The 11282-nt window shown below is 40.8% G+C and overlaps 1 protein-coding gene across 1 annotated transcript in view; it reads left to right on the plus strand.

Moving 5' to 3' along the window:
* The window catches only part of bbs9 (Bardet-Biedl syndrome 9), a 205347-nt gene extending 194500 nt beyond the window's left edge, over positions 1-10847 (plus strand). The window contains exon 22 of the mRNA XM_044358108.1: positions 9100-10847. Coding sequence (XP_044214043.1) covers positions 9100-9464 — 365 coding nt within the window. The 3' untranslated portion in view covers positions 9465-10847. The remainder of the gene's footprint in view (positions 1-9099) is intronic.
* The last annotated feature ends 435 nt before the right edge of the window (positions 10848-11282 follow it).

Raw genomic sequence — 11282 nt, forward strand, 5'->3', positions numbered from 1 at the left:
AAAGGATATACTGTATATGTTAAAATCAAGGAAAACTGCAACAAGAAGAATAAAGATAAGAAAAAAAGATGTAAGCTGTGTTTATAATGTAGTGTAATTAAAGCTGCAGTGTGTAAAATTTAATGGCATCTAGTAGAATGAAATATAATATTCATAAGTATGTTTTAATCACCTGAAAATAAGGATTATGTTTGTGTTACCTTAGAATGAGCCCTTTATATCTACAGAGGGAGCAGGTCCTCCTCCACAGAGCCCGTCATGTTGCACTGCAGTGTGTCTACAGTAGCCCAGAATGGACAAACCACTGGCTCTAGAGAGGGCCTTTCGCATTTTTCAAGAGTTTTGTGGCCTCCTACACTTGGAAGGAGAGAGGGAGGGGTTTTGATGCCACTAAATCCTACACACTTGTCCTTTAAGAGCACTTGTTGCAGATGGGATGAATGAAAACTTGAACCTGTTGCAGACCTGTATCTCTGAGCAAAGAGCAGGATGGTCTGGATTTGATAGAATGGATTTAGTTGGATTGGTTGCGTCTGATTTGTGTGTAATATATGTTTGACAGAGGATGATTTTTACTCGCTGCCATGATGCCTTATTAATTCCTGTTTGGTAGATTTAAAGTCTTAAACCCACAGATCAGTAAGAAGGTAAAGGAATGACTGTAAAATACAATGAGATTAAAAACATTTAACGTCAGCAGAAATTAATCTTTGTTGTCTCTTCTTGCATATTGCCTCAGTGTTCACATCAAAGCTCAGTTTATTTAATTTATTAAGTGCCAAGAAGCCTGAAGCATATGACATATGCTGCAATACCTGCATGTACACATATATCCAGATTGGAGAAACTTCCATATATCCACCTACCCAATGCCAGAACAAAAAGGAACCTGTTAAACCTTAAACAAGTAAATACAACCAGAAGAAAAACACATATCTACTCCAATAAAAGGTATTTCCTGCCGTTCACAGAAACAATTAAACAAGAGACCCTTCTCTCACAATCTTCATTTAAAGTTACTTGTAAAAGGCACCACATGCATACGACATGTGTTAAAACACCTACACCTATTGTTTTCCCTGTGAACTCGCCCTCTGGCATCATTGTGAGTTGATCTTTAAAAGCAGCAATTTTCAATTCTGGCTACTGTACCCGATACCTGACTGCTAGACTTTTATTACGTTATGATCATTTAAACATTACAAAAACAGTTGAGTCAACAAAAGTATAAATAAAGTGAAAGCAATAAATCATTCTCAACTCGTCATACCTCACTCTGCATGTTTATAGTCTTTAAAATTACCTTTCTGATTCTATTTATATGGAAATACCAATAATTAGAAGTTTGTAGCTCGAGGAAAATAATCCATCTATTCTCTAAACCACAAACCCTGTTCAGTTTCGGCTGAAGTCTTTCCCAACACATGCTGGGAAAGAGGCAGGGCTCATCCTGGAAAGGTCTCTTTATCTGTCACAGGGCTTACACACAATTAGACAGGCAAACACATTCACATGTACAGGCATTTTAGAGTTTCCAATTCACCTAATCTGCATGTCTTTGGGACTCTGGGAGGAGTCCAGGAGGCCAGATTGAAACCCCAGAAACCTTCTTACTGTGAGACGACAGTGACGGTAACTGTTTCACATTAATCATTCAGTTTAACATCTAAAAGAACATGCATTGTAAGGTATAACTGCAATGTGGACAAAACCTTTATATCTCAAGGGAAAGTTCTTGCTGTTTCCTAGCTTCTCACTTCCACACGGGGAGTGTCCCAGTGCAACCACCGAGCAGCTTCCCTGGGTGTTCGCTCAGCATTACTCATTCACTTTTCCCGTCCACAGTTTACCAGAGGATTTGTACTGGCAACCACAAAACCAATCCTGAGTAACACATATACACACAAAAAAAAACACGATTCCATGACAAAAAAATAATCATACAGTTGAGGTGAAGATACCACAATGGACTAATAAACCATCTATGTTCAAATTAAAATGTTCTAAAATGAATATGGAAAAATGAAAACCCAAACTAAGGTTTGAAGGAGACGCACAACCAAATACCTCAGTTACCTAGAGACGACTAACAAACCACACAAGGGCAATCATGTCATTAACCAAGGCAGCCTCTGCATGAGTGGGTTGATTTGCCAATTTTTCTTGCTGAAAAGCGTGTTCTTGAAAATGAAACACCTCCTCAGTAATTTAGGGGGAAACAATATTATAATAGATTTATTCCCTTAAGGATCGTTCACTGGAGTCAATGATGTGCAACTTAAGGAACTACATTACCCACGGTTTCCTGTCAGATTGATCCCATCCAGACATGGCTGTAGCAGATTCACATGGGTTTTAAAATGGCTGCGGACTGTGGTGATCCTGGCGAAAAACCACCAGACGTTTCCAGGTAGCTCCAGTCCCACGTGAAAAGGGCTTAATGTCACTTTGTTTCCCGGCTGCTCAATGCAACGTGGAGCACCAGCCCTCTGTTCTGTTTAGTCTACAGACCTCCACTTTGTTAGTTTGTTGAAGTAGCAGACTGACAAGATGTGACCTGACCCCGCTAGATTTCCATACAGGAGGGAAGCTGCCATCTTGTCTTACAACGTCAATGTTTATCAACCTTTGCTACCGCTCCCTCGAGAACCCCCGGCTCTCACACCGGCTCTTATTTCCTGCTTTGGGAGCAAAAAAAAAAAAAAAAAAGAAAAGCCGGGGAGGGGGACGATGGCTTTCCATGGGAGCTGGAATACGGTCTTGACATACAAGTGCAGGGAAAGTTTTCATCTGTTTTTATAGTAGTTGTTATGCTACGCAGATCCAAGGTCCTACATGAGAACGATCTCCCATCAGGCCTCATATGCACCATGACTCTCTTTTCGTTGACGTCTTTGTAAGAGCTACCAATCTATGACTATAAAAACAACCAAGAAACTCAACCTCTGACTACAAAAGCACTGACATCAGTGAAAACCAACAACAACGAAGGCCATTCAACCACCACAAAGGGTGAACTAGTCAATGAGGACAAGGGATCCAAAGAGAGACACTCAAAGAGAAAATGTTTTGACATCGGCCCTTCTGTAACCAAGCATTTGCGGAATAGATAAAGCACAATGAAAACCACTTCAATGACAATGTTACAGAATATTGCAGCAAATTACAAGATGCATGTAAAGTTAACTATACGGGAGCTGTCCGTTCAGCACCACAAAACTACAACACAAGCAAAAATACAACAGTGAAAACAATATTCTTCAGTGAAATATATCTGAATCCGGGTTTAAATGTGCCTTCATGGCAGCGAGCAGCGGTAGAGGTTGGCGGCAGCTTTTTTAGCTTATGTCACAGCTCGCCGTGTGACCATGGCAACCACAACAAACTACAACGAAGGAAAGACTAGAGGAGCTGGTTTTACTGACCGGTGATAAGCGCTCGCTGTCTGAGAGTGTCATATGTTAAACTCATTGTAAAGCCAAAGACATCAACTTGTGATTTGGGGCCAGATATAAATAGCACTGAATTTACTTGATTATTTTTTATTTTTCTTACTGTTGCTTTCATCTAATAGCTTTATTACTTTAATACATTTTTTAGACCATTTACTAGTACCCAACCAATAAATCAGCCAGGCATATATGATGATCAATAAGTAACAAGAAATTACAGTAACTACATGCCAAAGATATGTTTGAGATATTTTATTAACAGTTTTGCAATTATATACAGTAGTTTAGAGCACTAACAAGTATATTTTTACCTATAACATGTCACACTTACATACATACTGCTACTAATATACAGTGCATACTGTATATTTATCACACTTCTTTAAAAAAGTAATTTTTCACCTCAAAAATCTAGTTATTTTGCAGTTTATTCAATTTTTGTAAAGATAGACCTGTAAAAAAAAGGTCTCCTTGATTTATTTGATTCCTGATTCTCAGAGAGCCTCAGTGTTCATCAAAACAGAGAAGTAAACAGATTGGTTCACCCAAATGACAAAAAAAAGTGTGCAAATAGTTTTGGTTTTATCTGGAATAGAAGTTTGTTTATGGTGCTCAAAGCTTTGAAATATGACAAATATGTGAAAACCTAGACAAATAAAACTGAAAGTATGATGATATTTTACATTTTTTTGTGTGTGTCTGTGTGTGTGAGAGCTGAACCTTTAACAGTGATGGATGACATGACACATGACATAAACCTTTATTTACTAAATCACTAAATAAAAGCCTCAAATAAAGGAGGGCGTCCACTTTAGTTCACAGTTATGTTGTATTTGTGATGTAAAAACAAGCCAAAGAGGTGAGACCTTCTGACCTTTGACACCAAGCAGAACAGGGTTTGACCCGCGGCTCGAATAATGATTTGTTTACCTGCCAGAGTGAGACGTCGGCCACAGTCACAGATTTACCGTCAGTGTTAATCTGACTGGACAGTATCGGGTTAAACACTGAACTCTGACACCAAACCGAAGAGTTTGACCCAAATGTCAAACCAGGATCAGTTTCAGGTTGAACTTAGTTTCACACTGATGCTCAAACCAATTGTATGCTGCTTTTACAACATGTATTATTAAGAGAAAATCAACTAAAGTTTCACCTTCATATCCATATATATCATATTCATATTGAGAGCTGACCAGTACAATCACTCATCTGACGCTGGTTATGTCTTATGAAGGCAGTATTGTATCATACATGTATCAAACATCCTCATATCTGACACTTTATGTAAATATTTAACTTCTTCAGTTTCAGTATCATCCAATCTGTGTCAGAGCTTTCCTTCATCGACCAGAGCAGCTTTAATAAATGATGTAATCAGTCAAACTGCATCAGGCTGTCATGGTGGCCCAGTGTTTAAGACGTGCACCGTATTCTATAACGTCCCTGGTGACCTTTTTAACATGTCATTCCCACTCTCTCTCCTCTCATTTCCTGTTACCTCTCTAGTCCGACGTAGAAGAAAGTGAAAATGCCCTTAAAATATTGTAAAATAACTGCATCATACCCATCAGAGTAGAGGAAAAGCACACTGCCAGGCTGATATCTGAAAGAAAATAAACAATATCGCCATAAATCAGTTTAATACATATAAACATACATATACATGTAAGTCAACTGATAATCCACATCTAAGTGTGATTACAGGTGTTGTGGAGAACTACTGCTTATGTAAAAAAAAAAAAAAAGGTAGTATAATTATGTGTCTCCAGAGGGAGCTGTGTGAAATCTGACCACTTGACTCAAGTGACATCACGTGAGTCAGCAACGGGTTTGAAAATGAAAAAATCTGGAGGTGTGAAGTTAGAAAGACGTGAGGTTACCAGACATCTGTAGCTCCTCGTCTCTGCTGGAGGCTAGTAGCTCCAGGCTACGTTAGCCGCTACTAGCTGTACAGTTGTGTGAAACGAGCTGAGCTGCATTGTGGGTAATGTAGGCACCAGGTTTTAACAAAGAAGAGGGATACGTGGAATCAAAAAGACGATATTTCTGGTTCTACTGCATCGATTCGAATCCTTTGTGAGTCAGACGTTGTTATAGGAATGCATTGCTAAGTCAGTTTCTTACATAGAGTCACATAAAAACTAATATATAAAAGCTATATTATTATTATCATTATCATCATTATCATTAAACTGTGTAAAACTTTGTGTTTGTCTGGAGTGGGGGTTTTTTCTCGTGCGTTGTATGTTTGATTCTCGATGACTGTAACTACTGCTGCATAGTTATTGTGTGTTTTTAATCATCAAATAAAGTCAATCAGACTGTAACAATGCACAGAATACACACACACACACACACACACACACACACACACACACACACACACACACTGTCTCCTGCTATCTGTTGGCTCAGCTGCTGAGGAGAGATCTGCAGACAGAGAAGAAGTGTGTGTGTGAGCGTCGTGGTGACCAGACAGTTAGCATCCAGTCAGGATTAGACTGTCGCTACGGGATTAACCCGCTCACACACACCGGACACTAACACACATAGAAGAACACCTATTCACACATGTTGCCGTGTCCTCTCGAACACACTGGTGATGGTATATATATATATATATATATATATATATATATTCACTTATAACCGATCTTCAGTCACACACACACGTTTCTCTCTGGCACATTTTTTTTTACAAGTGCACTGCTTAGATACAGACACACCCTAAACCCCAACGTTTCTTTCATGTCTGACTGTAAAACCTTCTGCAGGGTGCGTGTGAGTGACAGAGAGAACGTTTGCATGTCAATGTGTAAATTTGCAGTTTGCGGTCACCTGTTTGTGTGGTTTGTGCTCGCAAATGATTCGCTCTCACTTGTTCCATACGTGCAGATACATTTAGTCTGTGTGTGTGTGTGTGTTGTTGTTGAGACGGAACAAGTATGTTCATGTTTATATTTATGTGGTAGACGTGCAGCCGGTCGACTCTGTGTGAAACCCCTGCCCACGTTTATGGTTACAGTTTTGAGGTGATGTGGTTATTTAGATTTATTTGCGTCTGGTTCGGTGGCGAGAGACAGCTACGTTAAAGCTGCGTCTACAGAGCAGAACAAATTTTCCCTTATCTGCCTTTTAACTTCTTGTCTGTCTGCTGCTTCATTTCACTTGTTGCAAATGAAGCAGCACAACTCTTCTCCGCTCCACCGTGCTTTATTCACCATAAATAAAGCATGAATGAAGAATGTTGCACTGGAGAAGAGTTGTGCAATGTGTTTTAATCTTGATGGACTTGCACTGAAGCTCAAACTCGCTGTGTGTGCATCCTCAAAGTAGAAAGTTGTCCGATAACTTTCCTTTATGTTTTATACTCGTCTTATTTACTAGATGAATTTCAGGCGTGTGCATCATCAAGGATGGAAATTAACAAAACTTCTAGAGCAAAATACAAAATAAAATAGAAAATCTTGTCATTGTGCAACCTGCATTATAAAAAATGAAATTGTTTCAGTCGGTGGCACCCGTCTGCCTGCCACACACACTCAACCTGACTCTCTCTCTCTCTCTCTTTAAGCCCTAGACGATGAGCCGTCTGATTAGAAGTTCTCTCTGGAGTCAGTGAACACACACACACACACTTTTATGGAGCAGCCTGCAGTCTCCATGTACATGCATAGACAGACAAATTCACACATGTAGACACATGCAGACACTTTAAGGACTCTTCTTGGTCTACAGTCTCCACACACACACACACACACACACACACACACACACACACACACACACACAGAGGGAGATACCAGGCTGTAGTCTCCAGTCTCTAAACCCTCTTCGTTCCCATAGAGATAAGAAGTGCGTCTCATTGTTGGCAGACAACAGTCCCGTTATCATCTTATCACATAGCCAGTCCAATCTGGAGGAGGTGGGGTTGCAGAGAGTGTGTGTGTGGTGTGTGTGTGTGTGTGTGTGTTTGGCAGGGGTGGGGGGCGTACTTTAGTTAAGTGGGGGTCCTTTGTCATGCAACAGGTGCTGTTGTCGCTCAGTTTGTCTTGATGCTAAAGACCTTTGAAGAACAAAACGCAGCTGACGGCGCAGACGTCAGTTAATCCTCGTTCTCACTCCTGATGAACTGACTCACAATGTGACGACCCGTGTGAAGTCGTGGTTTGTTAAGACAACAAGTGGCTCGTTAAAAACGGCGACCCCTGTCAGGGCAGTCTGTCTTTTAGAGAGAGCCAGAGTACATCCACACTAAGCTGCTCTTCATTTCCGCCCTCCATCCGGAATAAAACTGAGCCAATATCCTCCAAAAACGGAGCTTTTCCTGCTTGGTGTTACAGTGTGTACGAGGGGAAACAGAGCTTTGCAAAATGATGATTTAAGCTGCTTTAAGAAGACGACCTTTAGTTGCTTCTAACTTTCTCTGTGATCAATTATTTTATGCCAGTATAGCCAAATACACAGCAGTTTTGTTGTTCGCCAACTGATGAGAGAACGAAGAAGAGATGTAGCTGTGTGATGCTGCTCAGGTGTTTCACGGTGGACAGAAGTCTCTACTAAAATGACCCAGTGTGGATGCAAGTCGTTTTTACACTGAAAACAGCATTTTAAGTGACACAGTGTAGATGTAGTCTGAGAAAATGTCCACACAAAGCCAGGCAACCAAGGTTAACCAGCAGTCATTCATAAGCTGCTGATCACTATTTATGATCATAAAGTTGTCAGACAGAATCACATGAATACAGGTTATGATCAGCTGATGAGCATCTGACATTAAAAACGAGTGATCACAAGAGAAAATTAGAGGCGACAAAATTACTGCAACACTGCCCGACTGTAACCAGGCAGCTCTGTTTTCCCCACAAACACTAAAATACATTTTAACATTTATCCACCGAGCATGGTGAATGTCCAAAAACTCAATATTTGGTTGAGAAAAATACGATCCAAAACGGAGAAAAAATGATGCATTTTTAAATTTAAGTGACTCTCACTCTTAATACTGATATACTTAAGATATTAGCAAGTAAGCAAATTTTATTTTTACTAATACCTCTGATAGAGGCTACTAATAGTTTTGTCTTGTGTGTGTTTCTGACCTGCTTGTGTACAGTTAAAAGAAATTAATTGTATCAGAAAACTGTCAAACAAAGTCTCAACATGAGACGTGGTGTTGAAAATGTGTCCTCACTGAGTCAGCTAAATCAGAAAATGCATAACTTTATCTCTTTTTTTTTGACATTCTGTCCACACAGAGCCAGTTCACGCCAGACAATGGAAGGTTGTTTTTTTTTAAAACAGTCTCCAGATCGGATAAATCTGAAACCGCTGGCGTCGCATTTAAGTGTGCATGAAGACAGCTTTATGAAAATGATGATACTTGACTGCTCAGACACAATATGAATGCCAATGTAGACAATCACACAGCAGAGGAAAATACCTGTAATCATGTTTATGTCACAAAACAGTGATTTGATCAACGTGCAGCCTGGATAACAGCTAGCATTTATGAATCAATCGCTGTTTTATGTCTTTTTATGTCTGTTTTATGTCTGACACCAAAAACTGAAAAATGCTGAATGTAAATGAGATTCGGTGTGTGTGCATTAATCATCTCTTTCTTTCTTTTTTCCTCATTCAGACAAAGACTCCAAAGAGAAGAAGGAGGTGTCCAAGGAGCCGTCAGAGGCTACCGTGAAAGAAGAAGCAGGAGGCGCAGAGGAGACGGTCAAAGAGGTGAAAAAGGAGAAGAAGGAGTCGTCCAAGGAGAAAAAGGAGTCGAAGAAGGATTCGAGCAAAGAGCCCAAAGAGGAGACGAAGAAGGAGTCCAAGAAGGAATCCTCCTCCTCCAAGGAGAAGAAGGAGTCGTCAAAGGAGAAGAAGAAGGACAAAGAAACAAAGGAAGGGAAGGAAGCCAGCAAGGAGTCGGGGGACAAAAAAGTGTCCAGGAAGTCATCCGTAAAAGTGAAAGAGAAGAAGAAGGAGCCAGAGGCTGCGGAGGGCTGAACGGAGCAATAATCTCACATGATATGCATACAGACACATGTATAAACAAAACACAAGATACATGTCTAAATATCACAAACACATACACAAACAAGGGGGGCTGGCACATATAAATATACATATATGTACAGTATATACAGTGGACATGTAAACATATACAGGCCCTATAACTCGACACCACACGTTCACATATGCAGTCTAAATATATATTTACATGTAAATATACTCAAGGCCGCACATCTCGGTAGCAAAGAAATTTCCTCTCAGACATGTATTTACATCGTCTAGTAATAGCAGATCCACACAAACACACACACACACACACAAACACACACACACACACTCTCTATGTCTCTGTGCTGCTGCTGATGAACCACACCACATCTAGTAGTTTTTCGAGTGTGTGCGCTGCGGTGAGGTTTGAGCCCACGGAGAGCGAGGAAAAACGCGAAATCCTCCTCCTCCTCCTCTCCTCAGACATTTTCGCTGACTCTCTCCTTCCCTCCTCCTCCTCCTCTTCTTCCTCCTCATCTTCTTCTTCTTCATCTCAGCAGCCTCAGCAGCAGTCGAACCCACAACCCTGCGCCCTCCTTAATCCCAGTCAGGCCCCAAACCACCCCCTTCGCCTACGCACGCTTCTGGATGTGACGTCAAAACTGCCCTCTCGCCCCCTCGCGTGGCACCAAGCCTCGCCAGAGCCCTCCCCCGCCTCGCCGCTAAGAATAAACCGCACGCCGTGTCCAGCTGCCCCGTTGCTTCCGGGTACATCTAGGCCACATCCTATAGCCGCCACCACCACCACCACCACCACCTCCCCCTCTGACCTCCTCCGGTCAGTTTTGTTTTTTCATCTGGGACACTCAAGGACACGCGGCTGCTGATGGACACATATTTGGTGCTGCGGCGTCGAACCTGAGACTGTTTTTTTGTACGGTGGAAACCATCAGGGAGTTTCAGGAAGGAGAGGAGAGCCTGTAGGGAACTTCACCTCATCTTCAAGAACATTAGTAGAGATGTTTAGACATCACACGCACTCTTTAGGCTCTTATGTCGTCTGTTAGCAGCTCCGTACGATACGTTTTGATACGACACCGTAAGACGAACGTTACTGGTGCAAGAGGAGTCTCCAATAAAACACAGGTGTAGGTTTGAATAGAAACAAACAGAAGGTGCTAAAGGGTTGATCACTCAAATTACAACAGAAAAAAACATATTTTCCTACTTCTATCGGTATGTAGATAGTTTTTGGTTGATTTGTGCAGGTTCTGAGTAGAAAGTATAGAAAACTGTAGATATTCTCAGATATTTACTGATTTAAGTCCAAATTTTGCCAATTGTCGACTGTATTTTATTTAGGCAAAGTTCTTTATGGCTGGTTTGGGTGCTTCTTCAAGGATTCAAGAACCTTTATTGTCATCTCACCACAGTCATATTTACATTTTTCAGTTTTAAATGTTACCTGTGAGACATGAAATTGCGTTTCCTGGATTTGGTGAAAAAGTAGCGTAAATGCGTCTTCATCATCTTCTTCTTTTCAATAGAAAAATGGGGTTTTGTAGAAAAACATGTTTACATTTCACAAAGTAATGTATGGAAATAGTCTTATTGACATTAGCACTGAAAAAATTCAGCCCCCTAATTGTGAGACATTTACCTGCCTCCATCCCAGTAGACTGGAGGTGAATGGGATTGTATTTGTGGTGGTTAAATGATTGAACGGTCGCACTTCTTTCCAGAAACAGTGTCCACCCTGTCGATTGATTCGTTAGAGACCATTTCATCTGCAGAAAGAAAGCTCCAATGAAAACAAATCAGTCT

This window comes from Thunnus albacares, chromosome 8 (genome assembly GCF_914725855.1).
Source record: "Thunnus albacares chromosome 8, fThuAlb1.1, whole genome shotgun sequence".
NCBI classification, from domain to species: Eukaryota; Metazoa; Chordata; class Actinopteri; order Scombriformes; family Scombridae; genus Thunnus; species Thunnus albacares.